Source organism: Podarcis muralis, chromosome 11 (genome assembly GCF_964188315.1).
Source record: "Podarcis muralis chromosome 11, rPodMur119.hap1.1, whole genome shotgun sequence".
Lineage (NCBI taxonomy): Eukaryota > Metazoa > Chordata > Lepidosauria > Squamata > Lacertidae > Podarcis > Podarcis muralis.
The window spans coordinates 58,502,426-58,529,543 of record NC_135665.1 but is presented as its reverse complement, the minus strand read 5'-3'; the positions used below and the strand labels follow the sequence as shown (position 1 = coordinate 58,529,543).

At 45.7% G+C, this 27,118-nt stretch overlaps 1 protein-coding gene across 3 annotated transcripts in view; it reads left to right on the top strand.

Annotated features, from left to right (window-relative positions):
* The first annotated feature begins 2,113 nt into the window (after positions 1-2,113).
* LOC114589779 (urea transporter 1-like) overlaps positions 2,114-27,118 on the top strand; it is a 28,269-nt gene continuing 3,264 nt past the window's right edge. Inside the window, exons 1-9 of one of the 3 annotated variants that reach the window (XM_077936515.1) lie at positions 2,130-2,333; positions 6,989-7,168; positions 8,033-8,165; positions 11,738-11,927; positions 13,090-13,218; positions 16,987-17,179; positions 23,552-23,699; positions 24,997-25,131; positions 27,033-27,082. In XM_077936515.1, coding sequence (XP_077792641.1) covers positions 2,187-2,333; positions 6,989-7,168; positions 8,033-8,165; positions 11,738-11,927; positions 13,090-13,218; positions 16,987-17,179; positions 23,552-23,699; positions 24,997-25,131; positions 27,033-27,082 — 1,305 coding nt within the window. In that variant the 5' untranslated portion in view covers positions 2,130-2,186. Of the gene's footprint in view, positions 2,334-6,988; positions 7,169-8,032; positions 8,166-11,737; positions 11,928-13,089; positions 13,219-16,986; positions 17,180-23,551; positions 23,700-24,996; positions 25,132-27,032; positions 27,083-27,118 lie in introns of all 3 variants that reach the window. The other 2 variants (XM_077936516.1, XM_077936517.1) reach the window with 2 other exon arrangements.

Genomic DNA, 27,118 nt, shown 5'->3' with positions numbered 1-27,118 from the left:
TTGAGGTTCTGGGTCAGGACCCAATATTGGGCTACAGCCTGACCATATGTGAATAACAAGAGCAGTCTTGCTGCCAAACAAATGTATGGTTTGAAAAAATCAAGAAATTCTGGTTTGTACTACAGGGGAACCCCGAGTTTACAAGAGCTGAAAACTTTAGGGTATATTCTACCGCTGGACACCATTTTGCATGGGAGGGGGCTCCATTTCCGGCCCCCACATACATCGGCGGAACACACATAACCCCACCCTGCCCATTCCACCCCTGTTCTGTCCTCTTCCAGGTCCAAAAGAACCTGCATATCAGCCATCGCACGTCAATTGGACATGTACAAAACAGTCACCCGCAATCCCATCAGCATTGCCTCTCCCCATGGTAGGCCTCCCCGCGTCAAATATAGGTCATTTGTTTTACAGAAAAGGAAGTTTTACAGGAAAGGACAGCGAGAATTACAGAGCTGGGGAGACGAAAGAATTTACTGTCTGCTGTAAAGAGGATTAACAAGCTCTCTGTGACATAACATGCCTCGTTGGTCTACTTGGCAAAGGTTACCAGATGTCCCCATTTCCTGGGGACAGTCCCCGGATTTACAAATCAGTCCCCATACAAAATCCATTGAAGTTGAAAAGTGTCCCCGGATTCATTGAAAAATATCTGGTAATCTTATACTTGGCACCATAGTGCATGGGTAGGTAAACTAAGGCCCGTGGGCCGGATCCGGCCCAATTGCCTTCTAAATCTGGCCCACGGACGGTCCGGGAATCAGCGTGTTTTTACATGAGTAGACTGTGTGCTTTTATTAAAAATGCATCTCTGGGTGATTTGTGGAGCATAGGAATTCGTTCATATATTTTTTTCAAAATATAGTCTGGCCCCCCACAAGGTCTGAGGGACAGTGGACCGGCCCCCTGCTGAAAAAGTTTGCTGACCCCTCTATAGTGGAACACACCCAAAAGATGAGTGCACGGGGAAGACGTATTGGGACCAAAATCTACAGAGGAAATGCTGCCTGGTGGAAGACCAGCAGTCTGCCCTCGATGGGCTATATAGCAGGAATGCATATCCTGCAGTCCTCCAAATGCCAGTGAACTACAACTCCCATTGGCCCCGGCCAGCATGGCCAATAGCCAGGGGTGATGGGAACTGTACTTCAGCTACAACCAGAGAGCCACAGTTTCCCCACTGTGGCGCCATGCAAGACTTAACATCTGTACATGCACTTGTCTTGGAAGACAATGCCTTGTTTGTGAAGCTTTTGATAAATCGTAGAATTGTAGAAGGGACGCCAAGGGTCATCTAGTCATCTGCAGGAATCTCAGCTAAAGCATCCATGACAGATGGCTATCCAACCTCTGCTTAGAAACCTCCAAGGAAGGAGAGTCCACAACCTCCAGAGGAAGACCGTTCCACTGTCAAACAGCTCTTACAGTCAGAAAGTTTTTCCTGATCTGTAGTCGGAATCTCCTTTCTTGTAACTTGAAGCCATTGGTTCGAGTCCTACCCTCCAGAGCAGGAGTTTCAAATACAGTGGTACCTCGGGTTAAGAACATAATTCGTTCTGGAGGTCCGTTCTTAACCTGAAACTGTTCTTAACCTGAGGTACCACTTTAGCTAATGGCGCCTGCCGCCAGAGCACGATTTCTATTCTCATCCTGAAGCAAAGTTCTTAACCCGAGGTACTATTTCTGGGCTAGCGGAGTCTGTAACCTGAAGCGTCTGTAACCTGAGGTACCACTGTAATATTAACGGGCTGACCACCCTCCTTGGTCTCTCCCCCATTATGTGGTACGGATAATTTTGTTCCTTCCACTGAAAGAAATCTAGCAGGTGCAATACAGGCACAGCTTTAAGCCCTCCCTGAAAGAAAACATGTTCTTAGCTCTCCGAGAGAGAGAGAGAGAGAGAGAGAGAGAGAGAGAGGTGTGTGTGTGTGTGTGTGTGTGTGCGCGCGCGCTTGTGTGTGTTTGAATCTTCCATTGCTGGAGAGAAAAGTAGGTGCACAGAGGGTGGAAAGACAGGGGAGAGCAAGGAAACAGCAAGAAGAAAACGGGATGCGTGCTTTGTAGTTCCAAGCGACTTGGTCAAAATGGCAAGAGGAGGGGAAGAAGGCAAAAAGCTCTCCTCCTAAGACCACCTGGGAGAGAGCCAGGTGTATGTGTGGAATGGGAGGAGAAAAGCTGCCAGGATGACTTATGGTGTGCTTGGAGTTGCTGTGGGCTATATAAAGCAATGCAATGCAGGCACCCTCCCACTATCGCTGTCTCTGCACGCTCTCTGCAAAGCGATAAAACTTGGCAGAGCAGGAGGCTTCCTAGCCAGGCAGCTGCTCAAGGTAAGATGAGATGACTTCTTTGCTTGCTTAAGGCAGTGTGGGAATGCTAAGGTGCCTGGCCTGGTCAGATGCAGAAGGGAATAAGATCCTTGCACTTTTTAGCAGTTGGATTCCAAAGGGGGGATTTCAACAGGTGTAAGTTTGCTGTAGTAATCCCCCCCCCCCTTTCCCTCCGCATCTCGTCACCCTAACAGTGCACTTTCCTGGTTTGGGGCTCTCTGAAGTATCTGATTCTACACACCTTGCTGGAAAAGGTTGTTTTTCTTTTTCAACAATCCAGAAGGAAATAAATTGAGCTAGAATGCAACTGTGCAACTCCTAAGGATGCGCATAGTTAGGCAGTCATTGAGCGGGACACATGAGTTAAGATGCGCCAGGGCAGGCTCAGACGGCAACCCTATATGCCCACTTACTTGGCAGTAGAGATTGTGGTGAAATTCAACATGCTTTGCATTTTTCCGAAACAAGGTGAGAAGCAAAACGAAGCTGTCCTTTGAGATCTGCCCTTCTCTGAATTTTGCAATGCAGCGTTTACCCAGATGCATGTGCCAGGGCAAGGTCTGCTTAATCAGGCATTGATTAATGAAAATAGCATGCAATAATGCATTGCATGTGGGGAAATCACTTTGTGAAAATGTGTACTTTAAGGGAAGCGGCCGGCAAAAAAATGTGCATGCAGTAATTTGAACAGAAACTCTAATGAATTTTCGTAACGACTTTTTTTAAAAAAATTACGAATTGCCATGGAAATGTGGATGCAAGTTTGGAAAAATGAGAAACCAGAACTGAAAGATTCACACATCCTTACCTAGGAGTAAGGCCCATTAAACTCAATTGGTTGCAAACTTTACTCAGGGCACTCGTTGAAATGAATGAACATAATGAAGCTAGCTCCACTAATTTCAATGGGTCTACTCTGCGTAAAACTTAATCCCGACGATATGCATATAGGCTTGCACTGTAAACCATTCCTAATTCTACACCAACCACTTGTGGCAAGTGTTTTTGTTGCTTTACGGTGTCCCACCATCAGACTGACTGTGACTGCATTCCTAGGCGCACTGACTTGGGAGTAAACCCCCATTGAACTCAGTGGGATCTATTTCTGAGTAAACATGTTCTGGCTGACTCTGCGCATCTTGCTTATCTGGCTTCTTGCTGTCTGTTAAAAGCGTCCCCGACAAACTACAACCAGCAGGAAGAGATAAGAGGCAGGAACAGACACCAAGTACAGTACTTTGAAATTAAGACGAGTCTCTGGAAGCTGAACCGCCTTGTGCTTTTTATTCATGCTTAATCCTTACCGATTAAGTTTGCTTGTTTCGAAGACATCCGTGCTGGCAAAATTGGGAGAGTTCATCCTAGTAGCAGAAACGGATTATTGACTTGTCAAGAGGTGTGGAACTAATTGTCAAATTTCTTGGGCTAGTGGGATAGATGTTTAATGGATATCAGCAGAATGGTGTTGGTTTATGCCCTCTGGGCATCTAGCTACTTAAAAAGCTCCCTACTAGAAGATTAAAAGCAGAAAATCCATGAGGAACGTAATTCATACAGAGATAATTCAGAGATCTGCTTCCCAGAAATGCGCGTTCTTGAGAGATGATGAGTTCAGCAGCTTGACTCAAACCAGGGTGAGCTCAAGACATTTTTCTGCATCAAGTGCAGCAATTTGAGGATCCTGCCCACCTCCAGCCCCCACAAACCAGGTTGCAGAATATGAAGCCCAGCCAAGTTATTTTGGCAGCTGAGGCAGAAGATCCCACAAGCGCGTCTCTCACTGGCAATGCGAACAGTGATCATAAAGAATTTGTGGCCCTTTCATAACACCCAAAACCAGCTTCCTCAGTCTGCCTAATAGTACAGCTGGCCCTGTATTACCCAACTTGGTTGTCACTTCTCCACAACCCTAGATTTGTTGTTGTTTAGTCATTTAGTCGTGTCCGACTCTTCGTGATCCCATGGACCAGAGCACGCCAGACACTCCTGTCTTCCACTGTCTCCCACAGTTTGGTCAAACTCATGCTGGTAGCTTTGAGAACACTGTCCAACCATCTCGTCCTCTGTCGTCCTCTTCTCCTTGTGCCCTCCATCTTTCCCAACATCAGGGTCTTTTCCAGGGAGTCTTCTCTTCTCATGAGGTGGCCAAAGTATTGGAGCCTCAGCTTCATGATCTGTCCTTCCAGTGAGCACTCAGGGCTGATTTCCTTAAGAATGGAGAGGTTTGATCTTCTTGCAGTCCGTGGGACTCTCAAGAGTCTCCTCCAGCACCATAATTCAAAAGCATCAATTCTTCGGTGATCAACCTTCTTTATGGTCCAGCTCTCACTTCCATAACGGGTTATAAAACCCAACTCTCACTAACCATCTCACTCGGAAATGAAATTTCAGATTCGGGAAGCAAATTAGGCAGTTTGTTGTTTGGGGCTCAAGGTGAATTTTGAAGGCTGGAACGCAAAATGAAACAACAACACACACACACCCAACAGACACAGCTTCTTGACAATGTTTTTAGTACTCCAGGATTGAGGTTACACTGCAATTCAGAGCAGCCTTCTGGGAGAAGAAATCAGCACCCCTCCATTTGGTTCTTGTTCTGTGTTGTTGTTTTTAAGCCTTGAGATTTTATGTTGCTGTGTGTCTGAAAAGCAGGGTGTAAATAAAATAAAATAAAATAAAATAATAAAACAGAATAGGGGGTTGCTAGCCCAATAAGTCAAAGGAAACATTGCTGAATTTTGCACTCCAGCCTTCAGAATGTACTTCAGCCCCCACTCCCAAGTTGTTGGCATCCGTCTGTCTTGAGAGACAATGGAGTGCACCTCTCAGGGAGAAGTCAAACCATTGGAGAATCACAGCGCCTGCTGTGGCTGCAGAGGCTGGTAACTCATAACTGCTGCCTGTGACTCCTAACTGTGTGGCCTGATGAGCAAGATAATCTGGGGGTGATTCTGCCTTGCATCGGGGGGACTGGGTTCAATTTACAATCCTGTGCTCAAACCAAGGAGATCCTGTCAGAATCAGGCCTGTGATCTGAGAAGTAGCAAGGACTTTCCTCCTGCATAATATTATTTCGCCATATCTTTACAACTGCATGTGAAACTCTCTCTTTTTTTTATTGCTTTTTGTCAATCTGTCAGAACCAGTGCAATAACAAAGCTACAGGCTTCTAGAGAGTTGCTACAGCTCTGTACTGTAGTAACTCCTTTGTTCCCAGTGGAGCCTTTCCAACATTTCAGTCCTGTGGGCACTTAAGGGGGTGAGGGGACCTGAGAGCCTAGGTGGGAGGGGGGCACAGTTCAAAATACCAGCGTGCCAAAAAGAGAAAAGAAGAGCGAACAAATGTAAACTTTGCTCTTGGGTAAACCAAACAGCTCCGTTGAGTCAGTCAACACACATCACAGGCAAAGAAAGAAAGAAAGCCCACAGTTCCCTTACCCAGGTGAAAATGCACTCCTAACCTTAGCAGCAAAGAATACCTATGTAAACTGCAAAGCACGATCTGTACACCACGTTCTTACCAAAAGCACGTTCTCAGTCCTCTGTCTTGACTCTGCAAGTGGTTACTAGTTTCTGTTCAAGGCTTGGGGGAAAGGCACTCTGCACATGTTGAGTTTTCCTCTGATCCTTTCTGCTTTTCAGCGAACAGAAAGAGAAGTGCTGGATTTTCTGTGAAGGCATTTTCCCCTAAGAACATTTGTGAGAATAAGAAAGTGCAGTTGGTTCTTGTGTGAAGGGAGGTAGAAGAGTTAGAGTGAGTTAGAGACAGGATAAAATAAGACTAAGAGGGTAAAGGGTAACAGCATTTTGAATGCATTTAAATTTTACAGTGGTACCTCAGGTTAAGTACTTAATTTGTTCCAGAGGTCTGTTCTTAACCTGAAATTGTTCTTAACCTGAGGTACTATTTTTGGGTTAGCAGAGTCTGTAACCTGAAGTGTATGTAACCCGAGGTACCACTGTAGTTGTGTTTGCAATAAAGTACAATCTTCGTTGTTAACTTGAGAACCCGACAGAGACTAAGTGTTTTACCGGGGAGAACCTAGTTGGTGGCAGCAGATTAGTGGTGTACGGGTCAATAGTCCATCAAACGACCAGGGGCTCCCTACACAAAAATTCAGGAGAAACAGTAGCGGATGGTGGGGTAGGATGACAACACTTACCTAACCTCCTGACAGTGGAGTCTCTGCTGCTTACCAAAGGGAAGTGAGAGGGCCAAGGTGGTGGTGACATTGATGCTGTGGAAACGCACCAGCAGGAACACTCTGCCTGCACAATTGCACTGCACTGACCTCCCTGCTGCCTTGCTCCTTCCACTCTCCCTCCCAGTAAGAAGCAGGGGCTCTGCTGCCGGGAAGTCAGGTAAGCACCGTTGTCCCACCAACCACTACAGCAGAGAGCCTTTCAGCAGTTGTGTTGGAAATGCAAAACCTCCACTTGCGGAAGCGAGACCAACAAAAGATGACATTCCACCTGCATTGTGCGTCTCATTCAACAAAGGCCAGCACAGTTGTCACAAGAGATATGATCAAACAAGAGTACAATGAGGGCACCCAACCAGGCACCTATAAAACAATAAACTTCTTGCCAAGGCAGAGAATGGGTTCATTTACTGACTTCGTTCTCCCTGCCCTTTATCACACATGCCATGCTAGGGAGAGATGGATGGATGTTCTCTCGCCGACATTTCCGGGCACTCCGCCATTCTAGTCCCAACAAACACATCCCCAGATGGACACAAGCCTTATGACTCTGAATTTAAGAGCCAGCGCTGCCCAGCTTATACCCACGACCCCTCTCAAAGCATGCCACTACTGGAGAGGCTGCAAGGCCAGGTAGGCATACTTTGAACATGGCCAGCATCTACAGCATCAGGTTCAGAGGTCAGCTTGGTGGAAGGCCTACTGGGTGGATCTGATTATTCCTGAACCCCTTTTGTTTTTCATGTTCCGGCAGAATTAGTTGGACCACGACTCCTGTCATTGCTGGTCATTGGCCTTGCTGGCTGAGGCTGATGGGACTTGGGAGGGCATGATGTTGGCTGTCCCTGTGGATTTCACTGGAGTACCTTTGGACCAGCTGCTTCTCCCCAACCGGCTTTTCTCTGAATTGCTTCTAGTCCTAATATGGAAAAGGAGGTGTCAGGAATGAGCCAGCTCCTAGTGAAACTCTACAGCCTGCTGCAGAACAGAGAGAGTTATATCTCCAGCAGGCTGAACAGTGGCCAGTGCAGCTCCCATGGGCACTGGAATGCCGATTGCCAAGGGAATGACTGAGAGCGGGCTGGAACACAGCCAAAGCTCTCCGGAAGATCAGTTAGGCGCAAACAGGCAAGGAGATAGTTTGTTGGAACAGGAAGAGGTTTGAGCAAGCCAATCAGCCCCAAAAGCTGGCGAATGGGAGGGTTGTTAGATTGGAAGCAAAGCAAGAGACGTAAAAGTCGTAAGTTCAATATTTTCTGTAGATCCTGGAAGGACTCCAGAAGGGACATCTTGAGTAACGATGCCAGAGGCTTTGTTAGAGTCATCTGCAGCTATCTGTTGTTGGTTTTTTTGCAATAAATCCTCCTTTTTAATTAGCTATGCTTACTGTGTTATCAAGCTGGGAACATGGACTCCTGACAGGAGGAGCACATAACTTGGGAGATATTCATGATCACAGTGGGAAGTCCTATGTACTGTCGCTTTTGTTCCCGGCAGGGTCTGAACACCGCAATGGAAATGGAAGCCGCCGGAGAAAAGTCTAGCAAAATGCAACCCCAGACGGGGAAAATCTGCAGAGCCCTGAGCTACATCACGGGGGACATGAAGGCGTTGGGAGAGTGGCTGAAAGGTAAGCACATAGCAGATGATGCTCCGATGAGAACCAGAATGATGCAACATTGCTTTTGGACCTGGAGACCTTTGCTTGAGTGCTGCTCATCTTCAAAGCTTCTCCTGTACCAACAGCACAATCCTGGGGAGCCTGTTGTCTTCCAGGTGATGATGGACTACAACTTTCATTATCTCTCACCACTGGGGCTCAGGACACGTTTCCTGAGTCCAAGAAGAACATAATATGGAGGGTGCCTGCTGGATTAGACCAGTGGTCCATTCTAGTCCAGTGTTGCAGTCTAGGTGGTTCCATCAAACCATGAAGCTCAGTTCACTAGTTTTGCAGAGGAAGCAGTGGGTGGGAACAGGAAGTAAGGCAGCAGAGCTCAGCGGCCAGGAGCCTCAGGTTCAAAACACCCCTGGTCACTCCGCACTGAGGGCCTCCCCAAATCCTGGAGCCTGTCCTGCAAGGTCTGGTCCTGTCCTCTCTTTTACCCCAGGAACATATCACAATATGTTTATTCCTAAGTTTCCTTTGTCTGAGATCCACTCCGCCACCCTGCTCCCAGACCATCAGTTTATCTTGCCCAAATTCCAACACAAAGTTTTAAGTTATACACATGGAGCGGGTGTGTCGCAATCCCAGCACAAGCTGGCAGGGACACACTCACGCCATCTGCCATTTTAGATGTAAGCAACATAAATAAATTGTTGGTTTTTTATCTCCAGCATGAACTCTGGCAGCAGTTCACGCGCTGCTCAGTCAACTCCCCAATTGCAAAACGGTGTGGTTTATTTTATTTTATTATAAACAATAATAAACGTGTGTCATATTTTACAACTCTGTCAGTGGAAAGGGCCCTACCAGATGCTGCTGAGAATATGCACGTTGGAAACTGTCCCAGACCATAAACTTTCAAACAACGGTAACTAAGACCTACTGGAGTGAGCTAAAATGTGACAATTTGCACCCCAAAATCTGCCTCTATGTGCATTTTGACAGTGCATGGTCAGTGAGTGTTTAAATACTTGCCCAATGCTTGCTAAGTATTCAGGATCCAGTGAGTGCACCTAATAATGATAATTTTACTATTTATACACCACACATCGTACTGGGCTGCCCCAGCCACTCTGGGCAGCTTCCAACACATATAAAAAAATAATGAAACATTAAACATAAGAAACTCCTTCCCTATACAGGATTGCCTTCATACGGCTCAGGGGTCAGATAACTTCATACCCACCAACATTTCTCCAATGAAAATAGGGACATCCTAAGGAAAAGTGGGACATTCCGGGATCAAATAAAAAACCGGGACTGCTTCTGTAAATCCGGGACTGTCCCTGGAAAATAGGAAAACTTTTAGGGTCTGAGGGTCTTCTTGTTCTTTGTTGTTGTTGTTTAGTCGTTTAGTCGTGTCCGACTCTTCGTGACCCCATGGACCAGAGCACGCCAGGCACTCCTGTCTTCCACTGCCTCCCGCAGTTTGGTCAGACTCATGCTGGTAGCTTCGAGAACACTGTCCAACCATCTTGTCCTCTGTCGTCCCCTTCTCCTTGTGCCCTCCATCTTTCCCAACATCAGGGTCTTTTCCAGGGAGTCTTCTCTTCTCATGAAGTGGCCAAAGTATTGGAGCCTTAGCTTCAGGATCTGTCCTTCCAGTGAGCACTCAGGGCTAATTTCCTTAAGAATGGATGCGTTTGATCTTCTTGCAGTCCATGGGACTCTCAAGAGTCTCCTCCAGCACCATAATTCAAAAGCATCAATTCTTCGGCGATCAGCCTTCTTTATGGTCCAGCTCTCACTTCCATACATCACTACCAGGAAAACTATGGCTTTAACTATACGGACCTTCTTCTTCTAGGGCCCCATTTAAGATGCATCTGACTGGCCACTGTGAGAACAAGAGGCTGGAGTAGATGGGCCCTTGGCCTGATCCAGCAAAGGCTCTTCTTATCTTCTTCTGCCTCTCCCTTTGGACCCCTCCCTTGTCATCTTGTGTGTGAGCCTTTAGTCATGTTTTCAGGCACCATCTGTTTTTTGCACTTAGGTGCTCCAATGACGACATTCTCTTTTATATATATATATATATATATATATATATATATATATACACACATATACATTTTTATTGGTTTTTTTACATATCATTTCCAACATTCATTTAACATAGCTTCTTATCTTATACAATATTTTAGACTTCCGTCAACACCTCTGATGATTTTCCATTCTTTATCACTTGTTCTGCATTTCTTAATTTCTCTATTACTCTTAATTATCATTAACCAATAATTCTCCTCATAGTCTTTCTTGCAATATTTCAAATAGTCCTCCTTACAGAACTTCTTGCAGTCCTGCTAGCGTAATCTGTTCATTACAATTGCTTTTCAAATAGTTCACATATTTACTCCAGTCTTCTGAGAATCTCTGGTCCCGCAGGTTTTGACTTCTTCCTGTTAATTTATCCAATTCTACATAGTCCATCAGTTTCATCCGCCATTCTTCTTTCATCGGTAATTCTTCTTGCTTCCATTTTTGTGCCAATAATATTCTTGCTGTCATCACTGCATATAAAGAACAACTTACAATCCTGTCTGTTAATATCATCTCCTACAATACCAAGTAAAAATGCTTCTGGTTTCTTAATAAATGTATATTTCAACATTTTTTTCATCTCATTATATATCATTTCCCAGTTTTTCACTTTTTTACATTCCCACCACATGTGATAGAAAGTTCCTTCCTTTTCTTTACATTTCCAACATTTATTACTTGTTTTATACATTTTAGCTAATTCCACAGGGGTAATATACCACCTATACATCATTTTCATCACATTTTCTTTCAAAGCATTGCATGCAGTAAATTTTAATCCTTCTTTCCACAGTTTACCCCAGTCTTTTAACTGTCAACACAAGGGGGCTTGTGAAGAAGGCGCAGCAGAGACTGTACTTTTTGAGAATTCTAAGGAAAAACCATCTTCCGCAGAAACTGCTGCTTGCCTTCTATCACTGTGCCATTGAGAGCGTGCTCACTTATGGCTTATGTGTGTGGTACGGAAGCTGTACTACCCAGGACAGGATGGGGTTGTGCAGAGTTGTTAAGGCAGCAGAGAGCATTGTTGGCTGCCCATTCTCCACCTTAGAGCAGATTTATGCCACAAGGTGCCATAGGAAGGCACTGGACATAGTAAAAGATCCATCGCATCCTGGTCACTGTCTCTTCGAGCTCCTGCCGTCGGGACGGAGATACAGGACGATGAAGACAAGAACGAGCCGTCTTAAGAACAGCTTCTTCTCCAGAGCGATCTCGGCCCTGAATGGGAAGCCTGGACTTTGAAAGTCATCTAATCTTCCTTGCTGTATTATATTGTATTGTTTTAATTAGTGTTTTTATAGTTGTTTTGATTTTGTGTGGAGTGCCCTACCTGGGTGGATGGAGCAGCCAAGTAATTTCATTGTCCCCGAGAGGGGGCAATGACAATAAAGATATTATTATTACTATTATTATTATTATTATTATTATTATTATTATTATTATTATTATACTATACCCAAAATCTTTGCCCCAATGGGGACATTCTCTTTCAGATAAGCCTCTGGTGTTTCAGTTTGTCGACTGGGTTCTGCGCGGCATCTCTCAGGTGATGTTTGTCAGCAACCCGCTGAGTGGTCTGCTCATGTTAGCTGGATTCCTGGCCCAGAGCCCTTGGATCACACTGACATGTTGCACTGGAGTCATTGTCTCAACATTAACAGCACTGATCCTGTGCCAAGAGAGGTAGGTTTGCCCCTGAATTACTCTTTCATGCCTCAAATCCCTCTTTTCTTGTTTTACATGCTTAAATATACATATCTTTAGGCACCAGGCAAAAGCATTCCTCTTCTCCCAAGCCTTTGGTCAATTAAATAATCTGTGGCCTCTTAAACTGGGGGTGTTTTTGTTTTTATTTGTTATTATAGTGTGTGTGTGTGTGTGTGTGTGTGTTTATGTTGTAAACAGTCCTGTGATCCTCAGATGAAGGGCGATATAGAAATTTAAATTTGTTATTGTTGTTGTTGTTGTTGTTAGGCTACTGGGCTTATTGACAACTCCACAAATATCCTATGTTCTGCAATACATTAGACTGAAATTTCGGACACAGAAAGCTGAAGTTCTGTGAGCAGAATTATACTGTTCAGCGGAGGGGAATAATAAGTGTTATGTACTGAGCTTGGTCCTGCCAACCTAGCAGTTCGAAAGCACGTCAAAATGCATGTAGATAAATAGATACCGCTCTGGCGGGAAGGTAAACAGCGTTTCCGTGCACTGCTCTGGTTCGCCAGAAGTGGCTTGGTCATGCTGGCCACATGACCCGGAAGCTGTACACCAGCTCCCTCGGCCAGTAAAGCAAGATGAGCGCCGCAACCCCAGAGTCGTCCACGACTGGACCTAATGGTCAGGGGTCCCTTTACCTTTTTACTGAGCATGGATTCTAGAACAATAGGCAGGTAGGGTCCTAGAAGGCAGCAACCTGATTGGTCTGCAGGAGCCGCCCAATTAGGCTCCAGGAGGAAGACCAATCAGGCTCCAGGAGGGGAGTTGATTCAGCCAATCACACATTGTTTAAATAATGTATATATAGCCAGAGGTTTTGAGGGAAAACACACTCACTCACTGTTTACCATGAGCTGAAATAAAGAGCATGAAATCAACACTCAACTCTGAGTATATTTCAGGGGATGTGGTCAGGAATCATCCCTTCCTTGCCAGCAACCCACAGAGACCCTCAACCATTAGGCAGGGGCAGTCATTGTCCATTATCACTCTTGGTCACAGCCTGGGGCAGAGGCAAATATCTTCTGCAGTCATCAAGACTGCTCCTCAGACCCTCAGCTTCAGCAGCGACTGCAGATGAGGATACAGTTGTAAACATTTCTGACCTCTTTTGCTCCTCGCGCAGGTCAGCCATTGCTGCGGGACTCTACGGCTACAATGGCGTGCTGGTAGGAATGCTCATGGCTGTGTTTTCCGACAAGGGCGAATATTACTGGTGGCTTTTGCTTCCTGTTGCTCTCATGTCCATGACGTGGTAAGTATTTTGGGTTCCAAGTGTGCATTTTGTGTGTGTGTGTGCTTCTCCACTTTGCCCCCTGTCCACTTTGTTCTCCTCTCACCGTCAGGCCATAAGGTGCATTTATATTATACAACAAGGGTAGCCAACCTGGTGCCCTACAGATATAGCTGGATCACAATTCCTTTCAGCACTAAGCATGGACCATGTTAGCTGTAGCTGATGGGTGCTGGAATCCAATATCTGGATTGGCAGCATGTTGGTGGGGAAGAATTGGTCTTCCTTCCTTCCTTCCTTCCTTCCTTCCTTCCTTCCTTCCTTCCTTCCTTCCTTCCTTCCTTGCTTCCTGGAACCATAGAAGCTATCATACCCCCCCCCATCAGGGTCTCAATCCAGATTCTCCCCACCTCCTAATGTATACATGATCAACTAAATATCTGGTCTTTCGGGACATCTTCAGGAAAAGAAAATACAGTGGTATCTTGGGCTACAGACACTTCAGGTTATGCGTTTTCGGGTTGTGCACCGCGCCGAACCCAGAAGTACTGGAATGGGTTACTTCCGGGTTTCAGCACTCGCGTATGCACAGAAGCACTAAATCGCGCTTTGCACATGCGCAGAGGTGCCAAATTGTGACCCGCACGTGTGCAGAAGCAGTACTGCGGGTTGCGAACGAGTCTCCCGCACGGATAACGTTTGCAACCCGAGGTTCCACTGTACTAAGGAGTAAACCCTACACAAATCCATAGTGGATTCCCTAAGACTGTTGGGTGGCTCCTTGCATGCCTCCATTTTCAACTCCTGCAGCTAGACTGGCACCAAACATCTTCCTCTGCTTTCTTTTGGTCCCCACATCAGTGAGGCTGAGAAGGGGGTCTTGTCATCTGGGCATCCTAGGACACACACTGCCCAGGCTCACGCCTTTAAGAGAAGCAACCATGACCCAGAAGGCCAACTCCCGAACTTTTGTTATACCATTAATTAAGTTTGCAATGGGTTTTTGCATAAACAGCAGATGACAATGCACTCATGTTGATATTTGGTGTGGGTTTCTTTTAAAAAACAAAATCCTTCACCTAAAGGCACACATGCAGAGCTAATGTATTATGTGGCTTCATTCTAAGTGGGTAATTGAGTCTGGGTTTTACAGGCCTTGTCCAATATTCTAACTACAGTGGTGCCTCTGTTTACAAACTTAAACCATTCCGGAAGTCTAAACCAAAACTGTTCTTAAACCAAGGCACGCTTTCCCTGATGAGGCCTTCCGCCACCGGTGCCCATTCGGATTCTGTTCTTAGACCGAGGTAAAGTTCTCAAACCGGGACACTATTTCCGGTTTTGCGGAGTTTGTAAACAGAATCGTTCTTAAACTGGACAGTTCTTAAACTGAGGTACCACTGTACTTCACTACACCCTATGTGCCTGCTAAACCAGAAATTATCTCAAGTTTCTTTTTGTTTTTTTCTTTTGTGATTTTTCATTGACATAGTTCTACCAACTCCCACTAACTGGTTCCTTTATTTCCATTCATTTCGAAAACATTTTCCCTCCCTTCATATAAACTGAACACTGAACCGAAACAAGTTTATCGCATGAGATTCATTCAACAGGAAGGTTACATTCCATGCTGCGTATTGTATATTGTGTATCACTTTGAGAAATATGAGCCAGTAACGCCAAAACAAAATAAAACAAAACAAAACAAAAATGCCAACGTGATAAAACTTCTCCCTTTGGCTCTGAGGACAAAAAAAAACAACCCAGTTACTAAGCATGCTTTCCAATCTGTTTCCAAAGGGGGAACACTTTTGCTCTCTGCTGAGCACTCATTCTGATCTGTTTGTGGGGAGATTCGACAAAGGGCTCATCCACACCAAATTTCCTCCTCACTTTCTAGCCACCGGTTCATGCTTTTCCAGTCCGTGTGCAAGCACTTTTTTTCTTCCCTGACACTTTCCCTGCAAAACCCACTCTTTTAGATGCAGATAGTGTGTGGATAAGGGACGTGGGTGGCGCTATGGTCTAAACCACTGAGCCTCTTGGGCTTGCTGATCAGAAGGTTGGTGGTTCAAATTCCCGTGACGGGGTGAGCTCCAGTTGCTCTGTCTCAGCTCCTGCCAACCTAGCAGTTCGAAAGCATGCCAGTGCAAGTAGATAAATAGTTACCTCTGCAGCAGGAAGGTAAATGGCATTTCCGTGCACTCTGGTTTCCGTCATGGTGTCCCATTGCACCAGAAGCAGGTTAGTCATTCTGGCCACATGACCCGCAGCAATGTTTGGAATCCATTCATAAAAGGCGTTATGTCTTGTTAATAATAATTTTACATTTATTGGATTAATTGCATCACTTATATACTCTATTGTGTACTCTAGTCTATTGTACAGTGGTACCTCGGGTTAAGTACTTAATTCATTCCAGAGGTCCATTCTTAACCTGAAACTGTTCTTAACCTGAAGCACCACTTTAGCTAATAGGGCCTCCTGCTGCTGCCGCGCCGCAGGAGCATGATTTCTGTTCTCATCCTGAAGCAAAGTACTTAACCTGAGGTACTATTTCTGGGTTAGCGGAGTCTGTAACCTGACTTGTCTGTAACCTGAAGCGTCTGTAACCTGAAGCGGTACCACTGTATTGGCTATTTTCCCTCTTTCTTTCTTTTCATATTATTCACATCATTCATATTTCTTTTCTTTCATTGAAGATTTTTCACTGAAAACTTATACATTTTTACACACACACACACACTTTAACATTCTTGGCAACCCGCAGAAAACCCTAATTGCCCTTTGCTCCGATTCAGTGTGAAAGAGCAGATTTCCTACGGAAAGCTGTGGGGCAAAAAAGGGGGGCTCAGAAATGGACTGGGGAAATGCAAATATATGCCTAGAAAACATGGGGGGTAGGTAAAGGGGAGGGGCCCTCAAAGTTGCATCAAGCAACTGTCAACCTTCACTTTCCAGCACATTTTTCTAATCACTTTCCTTATCACAAAACAGTCCAATTTGGATGGGGAAGCGGGTTTGTTTCGCAAGATGTCCTAAACTACTTTCATTGTGCAACCCACATTTGTGGTTGAATTCCACCAGAAAATAGCTACAGTTTGGAAGCCTGCTGGGGCTTCTGAAGCAGCAGCCGCAAGCTGGGTAGGATTTTGTTCGCAATTTCTCCAGGCTTTCTGTAAAAATATAAAAAAATAAACAGAAGCCAACTCCCCCCTCCCAATACAATTATTAGACATTTAAGTGTTTTCTGGTTCCGTGCTTTCCCATGCTTAAAGAACTGTGTACACATTCGGTATGAGCCAAAACTCCTCAAGGCTTCTACTTGCAAAAGCAACTCTGTGCACACAGGGAGCTGCCCCATTTTCCTTTGAGTAGGGATGGGAGGGAAATTCAGTTCAGTTTACATACACGCAATACAGTGGTACCTCGGGTTAAGTACTTAATTCATTTCCGGATGTCCATACTTAACCTGAAACTGTTCTTGACCTGAAGCACCACTTTAGCTAATGGGGCCTCCTGCTGCTGCCGCGCCGCCGGAGCATGATTTCTGTTCTCATCCTGAAGCAAAGTTCTTAACCCGAGGTACTATTTCTGGGTTAGCGGAGTCTGTACCCTGAAGCATATGTAGCCTGAAGCATATGTAACCCGAGGTACCACTGTATTACTAACTGTGCATCTATACATATAAGTTAGTGTAAGCACATTTTAACGCAAAACTGTGTCCCCCTTAGCTCTGTTGTGTTTCCTCTCTGTGTACAGTGATGCTCTTTTGTTTTTCTTTTCCAGTCCTATTTTCACGAGTGCCTTGGCCTCCGTCTTCAGCAAATGGGACCTGCCGGTTTTCACGCTGCCCTTCAACCTGGCTCTGAGCATGTTCGTGGCCGCCACTGGCCCCCACAACCCCTTCTTCCCCTCGACGCTCATTCAACCCGTGGCCTCGGTGCCCAACATAACGTGGTGGGAGGCCGAAGCATCTTTGGTAAGGGCCATTTCAAATGCTCGCATCTCTCAGCCAAGGGAATTCATACGGAGGGGAGGCAGGCCCTCTGAATGAGGGAGCAGGGGGTGGAAACAAACCACTTTCAGACAAAGGATTGTGGGGCCCGATTCCTGCATCTATTACCCTTTACATTCTGATTGCTCCTATACTGGGCTGAGCACAATGGGATTCTGCACCAAGGGGCAAGACAATTGCAAAACATTGTTACTAAAATGGGGAATTCGTGGATGGGAAATAGGGACAACCTTAGGAAAAATATTCTTTTTTCTGTTTTCGTTTTTCTTTCTTTCCTTTTTATATATGACTAAGGTATACAACTTAAATGTTATTGATTAAACTGAAGTAAATATAATAATGAATAATAATGAATAATAATGAAATAATGGTTAAATTGATTATAAAGAAGCGTATTAGCAATATATGGTTAAGACACTAAGGTTAAAAAATTGCTGAACAAAATATTGGAATTGGAATACAAGAAGGGGAGGCGTGGGGAAGTCAAGAAAAGAAGCTACTAAAAAGGAGATTTAAAAGGTGGAATTTTTTTGCTTTTTTCTTGGTTGTGTGTGGTTTTTTTATGTTTTTTGTTTTAATTTTTGTACCTTTTTGAAACGATAATAAAAATTATTTATAAAAAAAAAGACAATTGCAAAACATCGAGCTGAGAACAAACCTTGAGTCATGGACACTGGACAATGAATCCAGTGAAAATTATACTCTATTTTTTTTATTAAAAAAAAGTGGATGGAACTGTGTGATTAACAGGTAATAGACAGTCTTTTAAGAAAGCACCATAACTCAATAAATAATCAATGTATAACAACTGTACTGGAGGTAAAAATTTGACCCAAACACATTTCGACTTTGATGCCTTCCTCGTTGGCCCTTATTGAGTGCATGTATATAAAGCAGGATGGGATGCGAGTGGCGCTGTGGTCTAAACCACTGAGCCTAGGGCTTGCCGATCAGAAGGTCGGCAGTTTGAATCCCCGTGACGGGGTGAGCTCCCATTGTTCAGTCCCAGCTCCTGCCAACCTAGCAGTTTGAAAGCACATCAAAGTGCAAGTAGATAAATAGGTACCTCTCTAGCGGGAAGGTAAACGGAGTTTCCTTGTGCTGCTCTGGTTCACCAGAAGCGGCTTAGTCATGCTGGCCACATGACCTGGAAGCTAACTGTGGACAAGCGCCGGCTCCCTCGACCTACAGAGTGAGATGTGCACGCAACTCCAGAGTCGTCCACGAATAGACTTAATGGTCAGGGGTCCCTTTACCTTTACCTTTATATAAATAAGCATCAAATATCAAATACAGTTTTTAATATTTTGATTACATGACTCAAGGTTTCATCCTGGCTCGTGGTTTCACAGTGCTTCTATACTGGGGCCCAAGTACGTAAAAGAGTGCCTCCCCCAACATCAACAATCTCAGGCCCTACCGCTCTCAGGGTGGTGATATTACGGCGTGTTGCCTAAATGGTGCTACTTAGTAGTGGTCCCGTGCTTCTACAATCCCCTCTCTGGTGGTGTCCATCTGCTCCCCCCCCCCTTTGCTCTTAATATTTCAGTAGTTTTTTATAATGTTCCTGTTCACCATGTGGTGGCTGAAATATAGAGGATTTGAGGAGCAAACTTGGAATTATTAGCAGTGAGGATGCTTGGTTTGCCTGAGGTGGTCACTGCAATCTGCCTAATGGCATTATTATTATTATTATTATTATTATTATTATTATTATTATTATTTTATATACCACCCTTCATCCGAAGAACACAGGGTGGTTTACAACATAAAAACACCAGATATATCCCAGGCAGGATCCTCAATTTGTGGGTGCTGTATGTGAGCAGTTGTCTGTGGCCCATGCCCAACACCAAATTTGCCTAGGTAAGCCACAAACAGTGCCTGTTTACCAAACAGGCAGAGTAGGCACCGACCTCTGGGCCTCACACATTTTAAGGAGCCCTAGGAAAACAGATCGAAATATTATTGATGTGATATTGAAGGGAAATTACAATCTACCCTTCTTAGTTCAATGTGTGCTGATTTTAAGCCGTTTCCTTTGCCCCCTAACCCACAAAGCGGCTGTTTGTGGGTTTGGTTTACGTGACAACCCCAGAGCCGTAGAAAAACACCCAGCTGATAAAGTTGTGCATAAGATTTTATTGTGGCAATCGACTTTTATATGTGCCGCGAACTAACTCCCCTAACTGCCTAATTGGGTCCAATTGACACGTTATGGCATCCAAGTGATCTTTCCAACTTCTAAACATCCTGGATCTCGGAGACTTTGGTCTCTCGTTGGCACGAGGGCAAATAAACAGCCCAACGTGATCAGGTGGAAAAGGGGCAGCTCCATGCTTCCTGCGAACAGATCCAAGCTCAGCAATCGACCTAGCCTTAGCTATAACCACTTTAGCTTCAGTTGGCCACCCGTTGAATAATTATGCGAAGAGACCTTCAAAGTGTGGAGCTGCCAAGAAATAATAATAATAATAATAATTTTAAAATAAATAAATAAATTTTATTTATACTCTGCCCTCCCCAGCCAGAGCCGGGCTCAGGGCGGCTAACACCAGTAAAATTACAGTAAAATCATAATAGGGGGGGGGGGGTTAAAATACAGATTAAAATGCAATTTAAAATGCAATTTAAAATGCAGCCTCATTTTAAAAGTAGCCCATAGATCAAAACCATAAGGGGAGGGAAAACTGCGTCCAAACCAAAGGCCAGGCGGAACAGCTCTGTCTTGCAGGCCCTGCGGAAAGATGTCAAGTCCTGCAGGGCCCTAGTCTATTGTGACAGAGCGTTCCACCAAGTCGGGGCCAGTACTGAAAAGGCCGTCGCCCTAGTTAAGACCAATCTAACCACCTTGTGACCTGGGACCTCCAAAATGTTGTCATTTGTGGACCTTAAGGTCCTCCGCGGGGCGTACCAGGAGAGGCGGTCCTGTAGGTACGTAGATGTGGGGAGGGGGATTGAATTTATGTGTCAAGGTAGCCTGAGGTCCACATTCCCTTCCAGATTGTCCATGGCAGGTCAGAAGCAACTCACATGCACACTACAACATACTCATAAGCCAACTTCTCTTGGCAGCCAGGAACATCATAGCCAGACACTGGAGGGACCCTTCAGGAGTAAACATGGACCACTGGTACCAAACCTTATGGGAAACAGCCCTACTAGAAAAATAAACCAACAAACTGAAACTAGCATGGGGACAAATAAAAGAGGACATCTTCACCCCAGTGTGGCTCCCCTTTGTTACATACGCAGCCCAACAAGATGACAACAGGAACCCACCGTCAGCATATGAATCAATATGGCTAAATTGACACAACAATTCCCACACTCGCAAACAAAACTCACTGCTATAGTCAACTATAGGCAACCAACTGTGCCCTGTGTCCCAACCTCTCTCTCCGCCAACAAAACTAATAAATGAATAGAAATAGGACCGACCCATGTGATGCTAACACAAAAACCTTATGTAGGGGATGTGGGTGGCGCTGTGGTCTAAACCACAGAGCCTAGGGCTTGCCTATCAGAAGGTCGGCAGTTCGAATCCCCGCAACGGGGTGAACTCCCATTGTTTGGTCCCTGCTCCTGCCCACCTAGCAGTTCGAAAGCACAAAGTGCAAGTAGATAAATAGGTACCGCTCCGGTGGGAAGGTAAATGGCGTTTCCATGCGCTGCTCTGGTTCGCCAGAAGCGGCTTAGTCATGCTGGCCACATGACCTGGAAGCTGTCTGCGGACAAACGCTGGCTCCCTCGGCCTATAGAGCGAGATGAGCACGCAACCCCAGAGTCGTCCACAACTGGACCTAATGGTCAGGGGTACCTTTACCTTTTTACACTTTGTAGAAGAACAAAAGTTTTCTGCCCTCCTTCTCTTCTCCTCCAACTTTAAATGGTCTATAGCATTAGCATCTCACATTGAATATGAATGATCTGTAGAAAACTCTATGAACTGAAAGCAGAGACGCCGTATGTGCTTTTGTAACCAAGAAAATATTTAATAGAAACAATTTTTAAAAAACAAATAAGTGAATTACTCGCACGGCATCCATGAAGTTAAGAGAATCAAATTTCTCCCCCACTCATAGCATGGAGAAGAGTTTTCTTTTTCTTTTTTCCAATATTTTTTTATTATTTTCTTTACACAGTCATTACAATACATTAATCAACATATAACCCTTTTTGATCTGCCGACCTTGTGACTTCCCTTCAGCTGGTATCCCTTGTCAAGGAGAAGAGTTTTCTCCACCAAAAATTACGTTGGAGGGAGGGAAGGAGAATGTCTTTTCTTTCATGTTTTTTCTTCAAATGCTCTTCTGGATTTTAACCCCGATTGTCCTAATGGTGTTCTTCATACCCTCATCACTCCCCATCGTTGTCTCTTCTAACCTGAGAGTTAGATTCAAGATCATATTGATTCAGGGCCACACACCCGGCCCCTCAATCACTCGCTCAGTTAGCTGTAATGAAATATTTGGGATATGCACAGAATTGTACGTTCAGGAGCTGCGTTCCTGAAATGACTCTGTTGACGTGAGCAGCTCGGTGTCCCACAAACTCAGTGGAAAACTACAGCTTGGGGCCTCCGTTGGGCAAATGGGTTTTTTGGCATTGAGACCAGTCACCTCCAGCTTCCATGGAGGGGAGACGTATTATGTGAGATTAACAGGTTATTAGAAATATTTTTTATTCTTATCTCCGCAAGAGACTTCAGAAAGCGTGTGCCAGCAGCGTCATTTAGTGGAACGCTCCCCTGTGACTTAGCCAAAGCAGTAATGAGTTTTCTGCTGTCAAGCTGAAGCAGACTCATGCGTCGGGCATTTAATTTCATTTAAAAGGGGGCCTTTGTTTCGGCGGCCGGCTCATCACAGTTCAGATTCATAACATTCACTGCCTGACATTAGCTGCTTGTTTGAAAGAAAGGAAGGGCGCATACCAGCTCAGGGGTCGAGAGTTCAGCTCACAAAAGACCAGTTTATATGTCCCTGGAACAGAAGCAAACTTCATTCAACTGGAGGGGGAGCAGTAACCTCCCGTTAGCAGATAGAGTCATGTCTTAAGATGGGAGCTCCCTGTTGATGGCTAGCTTTCCACTCTGTGCAGGTGGCTGAGATGCCCAATTCTCCTTTCAGGAGAAGGAGGAATTTAATGAATGGAATGTCCTTGCAGAATCCTCACCACAGAGATGGGGACCCTGCAGCCCTCCAGACCAGGGCCGGCCCACCAGTTAGGCAAGGTGACACAGCCACCTCAGGCGGCAGGATCCACCAGGGTGGCAGATCACTTCTTTCCCCTTTGTTCCTGATACTGTTATGTATTGGGTTTAACACATCTTATGTTACAAGGCGTGTTCTAACCAATCGTATAAGCGTTGGTAGTCAAACGTTCCAATGGCAAGTAAGCGCATGCATTTTCAACCATCAACGGTCAGTTCATGCACGGTTTATTATTGCGTTGTCCAGTCAGTTCGGCTCTTGTTTTCCTATGAGTGAGCTGTTGTCACTGACATATGTTGAATAAACTTAGCTGAGGAACTTACACTGCCTTGGGCTTCTGACTTTTCCCGAACATTTAACATTTTGTGATCTGCCCCAAGTGCCAAAACGTCTTGGGACAGTCCTGCTCCAGATGTTGCTGGACACCAACTCCCATCAACCCCAGGGGTGAGAGGGGCTGAAGATCAGCAGCATCTGGAAGCCACAGTGTCCATCACCCAGGAGGGCTGACAAGGGGAAGCCAGTATTTCTGGGTTCCTCAGGTAGCAAGGCAGCATAGATGGTGCCCTTGAGCAACAGTGGCCGACTCTGGGGTTGCGGCGCTCATCTCGCTTTATTGGCCGAGGGAGCCGGTGTACAGCTTCTGGGTCACGTGGCCAGCATGACTAAGCTGCTTCTGGTAAACCAGAGCAGCACACGGAAACGCCGTTTACCTTCTCGCTGGAGCGGTACCTATTTATCTACTTGCACAGGTGTGCTTTCGAACTGCTAGGTTGGCAGGAGCAGGGACCGAGCAATGGGAGCTCACCCCGTCACAGGGATTTGAACCACCGAACTTCTGATCTGCAAGTCCTAGGCTCTGTGGTTTAACCTACAGCGCCACCCGCGTCCCTGTAAACAGAGCATTGGTTATTGGTTATTGGAAACAGAGCATTGGTTATTCTTCATTCATGCTGATTTGTGTTCATAACGCTAATGGGTCGGTCACATGAGACCCCTCTTTCAATACTCTTCATGTCTGCAAAAGTTCTGGGGTGGTCAAACTGCTTCATTTTCAAGCAGAGCATCTCCTGTAATGTCCTGCTGAAACCTGATATATCTTTTCCTAATACCTGTTCCACAGATTTTGCAGTCCGTCCCAGTGGGAGTTGGGCAGGTGTATGGCTGCGATAACCCTTGGACTGGAGGCATTATCATGGTGGCTCTGTTCATTTCCTCCCCACTCATCTTCATCCATGCCGTGATTGGCTCAGCACTGGGGGTGCCTGCAGGTATGAGAATGCCCTAGGCAGCCGGAACTGGCTTAAACCATTATCCTAAGTACTCCATCCTATAGATATCCTGCCAAACTGGGGTTACAACTGTTAGTATCTGGTTAGCTTGCCAGATAAAACCAACGAACCATGCTTGGGGTCTAAAGAGGGAAGAAGAAGCGTTGGATTTGATATCCCGCCTTTCACTCCCCTTCAGGAGTCTCAAAGCGGCTGACAATCTCCTTTCCCTTCCTCCCCCACAACAAACACTCTGTGAGGTGAGTGGGGCTGAGAGACTTCAGAGAAGTGTGACTAGCTCAAGGTCACCCAGCAGCTGCATGTGGAGGAGCGGGGAATCGAACCCAGTTCACCAGATTATGAGTCTACTGCTCTTAACCACTACACCACACTTGCCTCTAGGTGAAATGAAGGGGGGTGGCCACAGATACGCTTGCATGTCAAATTCCATCTTGAGATCCTAGGGTAGAAGGTTTCTAGAGATTGTGTGGACCTAATCAAATAATAATAATAATAATAATAATAATAATAATAATAATAAATTTATTATTTATACCCCAGCCACTCTGGGTGGCTTCCAACAGAACATTAAAATACAATAACCTATTAAACATTAAAAGCTTCCTTAAACAGGGCTGCCTTCAGATGTCTTCTAAAAGTCTGGTAGTTGTTGTTCTCTTTGACATCTGCTGGGAGGGCGTTCCACAGGGCAGGTGCCACTACCAAGAAGGCCCTCTGCCTGGTTCCCTGTAACCTCACTTCTCGCAGTGATGGAACCGCCAGAAGGCCCTCAGAGCTAGACCTCAGTGTCCAGGCTGAACGATGGGGGTGGAGATGCTCCTTCAGGTATACTGGGCCGAGGTCATTTAGGGCTTTAATCGTCAGCACCAACACTTTGACTTGTGCTCAGAAATGTACTGGGAGCCAGTGTAGGTCTTTCAAGACCAGTGTTATGTGGTCTTGGCAGCTGCTCCCAGTCACCAGTCTAGCTGCTGCATTCTGGGTTAGTTGTAGTTTCCGGGTCACCTTCAAAGGTAGCCCCATGTAGAGCGCATAGCAAGTGGTCCAAGAGAGAGTGTAGGTCTTTCAAGACTGGTGTTATATGGTCTCGGCAGCTGCTCCTATTATTTCCTAGGTATCAAGGCTGGGGAACACTTGGCCCTCCAGATGTGGCAGGACACCATCTCCCATCAGATGGGCCAAATTTTAGTTCAGCAACATCTGGAGGGCCAAAGGCGCCTCGCCCTGCCTTCAGCCCAGGAGTGACGTGTCTTCTTCTCACCTGTCTTCTTTGCAGCCCTGAGCCTAGCCACACCTTTCAACAATATTTACGCCGGCTTGTGGAATTACAACAGTTGCCTCTCCTGCATCGCAATCGGGGGCATGTTCTACGCCCTCACCTGGCAGACCTTCCTTCTTGCACTTGCTTGTGGTAGGTGCCCAGTTTCATCCCTATTGTGCTCGCACAACCCATAGGAAACTGTCAGAGGATTTGTCCCTGTTACCAAGTATTGCCTCCTCTGGTTGGTAGCATCTCTCCAGAGTCTCAAGCACAGAGAGCTTATTTCCCATCACTTGTTCCCTGAAGATGCCAGGGATTGAACTCAGGGGATTTCTCTTGGGTTTTAAAAAATATACATTGACTTAGTTTATAGCAGGATTTAAAGCTTGGAAGCTGGGTCTACCCATTTCCTCTGCCACCTCTTCTGTCTCATTCTCACATCATTAGCATTACTTAAGTTTTAAAAAAGGAAAATAGAGGGGTCCCGGATGCGGGTGGCACTGTGGGTAAAACCTCAGCGACTAGGACTTGCCGATCGTCAGGTCGAATCCCAGCAGCGGGGTGCGCTCCCGTTGCTCAGTCCCAGCGCCTGCCAACCTAGCAGTTCGAAAGCACGTCAAAGTGCAAGTAGATAAATAGGTACCGCTTACTAGCGGGAAGGTAAACGGCGTTTCCGTGCGCTGCACTGGCTCGCCAGATGCAGCTTGTCACACTGGCCACGTGACCCGGAAGTGTCTTCGGACAGCGCTGGCCCCCGGCCTCTTAAGCAAGATGGGCGCGCAACCCCATAGTCGGACACGACTGGCCCGTACGGGCAGGGGTACCTTTACCTTTACCTTTATTAGAATAGAAAAATAAGTTGTATAGTGAGTTCCCACCACCCCCACCCAGTGGAAATAAAGACACATGACACAATTATTAAGGTTAATGGGCCACAACTTTATTAGTTACAGGTGATGAGCGGTATTGTCTTAGGCATTGGTCCTAACCGACTATATCCGACATCAGCCCGTCCACTTGAAGTCCGGGAAGGGTTAACCACCAGTCGGGGGAGTCCTGCTGATGCACATCAACTAGGAACTCCCCTGGGGTCACCGCTTGGGGGTGTGCCTTAGGCCCTCACCTCCATAGGCTTCGGACAGGGCCATGCCCCCCAGAATCCTTTACCGGACTACCCTTCAATATACGGGGCAGGTGATGGCGCTACCTCCCCTCTTCCATCTACAGAGCAATACCAATGCCTAACCACCAATACTGAGAAAGTTGTGATGATTTGCTACGAGGTAGGCAAAAACCAAGTGGCTGGTGCCAATTTGCCAAGTGGAAAAATTCCTACCAGGCCCCTCAACGGCAACCAACCAAGGTCCATAGCAAGGTCAAGGAACGAAAACTTTACAAGGCGGGAGGGTGGGAAAAGCAGGAACAGCTGGCAGGCGGCAAAGAGGAAGATCCCCGGCTGTGTCCTGGTTTAAATAGGGCAGGCCACGCCCCCGAGCTAGCCGATTGGCTGGCCAGGAGGTGACGTGGCAGGGAATCTCCCCAATCATGTGGAGGCTGGGGCCTTGAAGCCCGCAACTCCACCTCCTATATAATCTATACAGAACCTTGAAGAGTATGAAATAAATGAAATATGCACTCTCTGCGAAACCAAATAAACAGAAATCTTATAAATCTCTGAAAGTCCCAAAATATGCACTCTTGATGGATTCTCTTGAAAACATAGAACCAAATAAACATAAGTCTGTTTTCAAGAGTGCATATTTTGTGACTTTCAGAGATTTGTAAGATTTCTGTTTATTTGGTTTCACAGAGAGTGCATATTTCATTTATTTCATACTCTTCAAGGTTCTGTATAGATTATATAGAGAGTTTATATTGACATCGCATTGTTTACTTGGTCATCGTGTTGCCTTGGCTATTAGTGATAATTGCTTGCAACACATGGGTTTAATTGTTTGAACACTTCAGAATCTGCCATATATACTAGTCTAATTTACTTCTCCTTTGTCTCGTCTCCCCCCACCCATGCCTCTCTTCTTCTTTTTTTCCAGCTCTGTTTACTGCCTACTCAGGAGGAGCACTGGGCCATATGTTTTCCGTGGTGAGTTTTGCAGGCTTTAAGGGGTTGAATTCATCA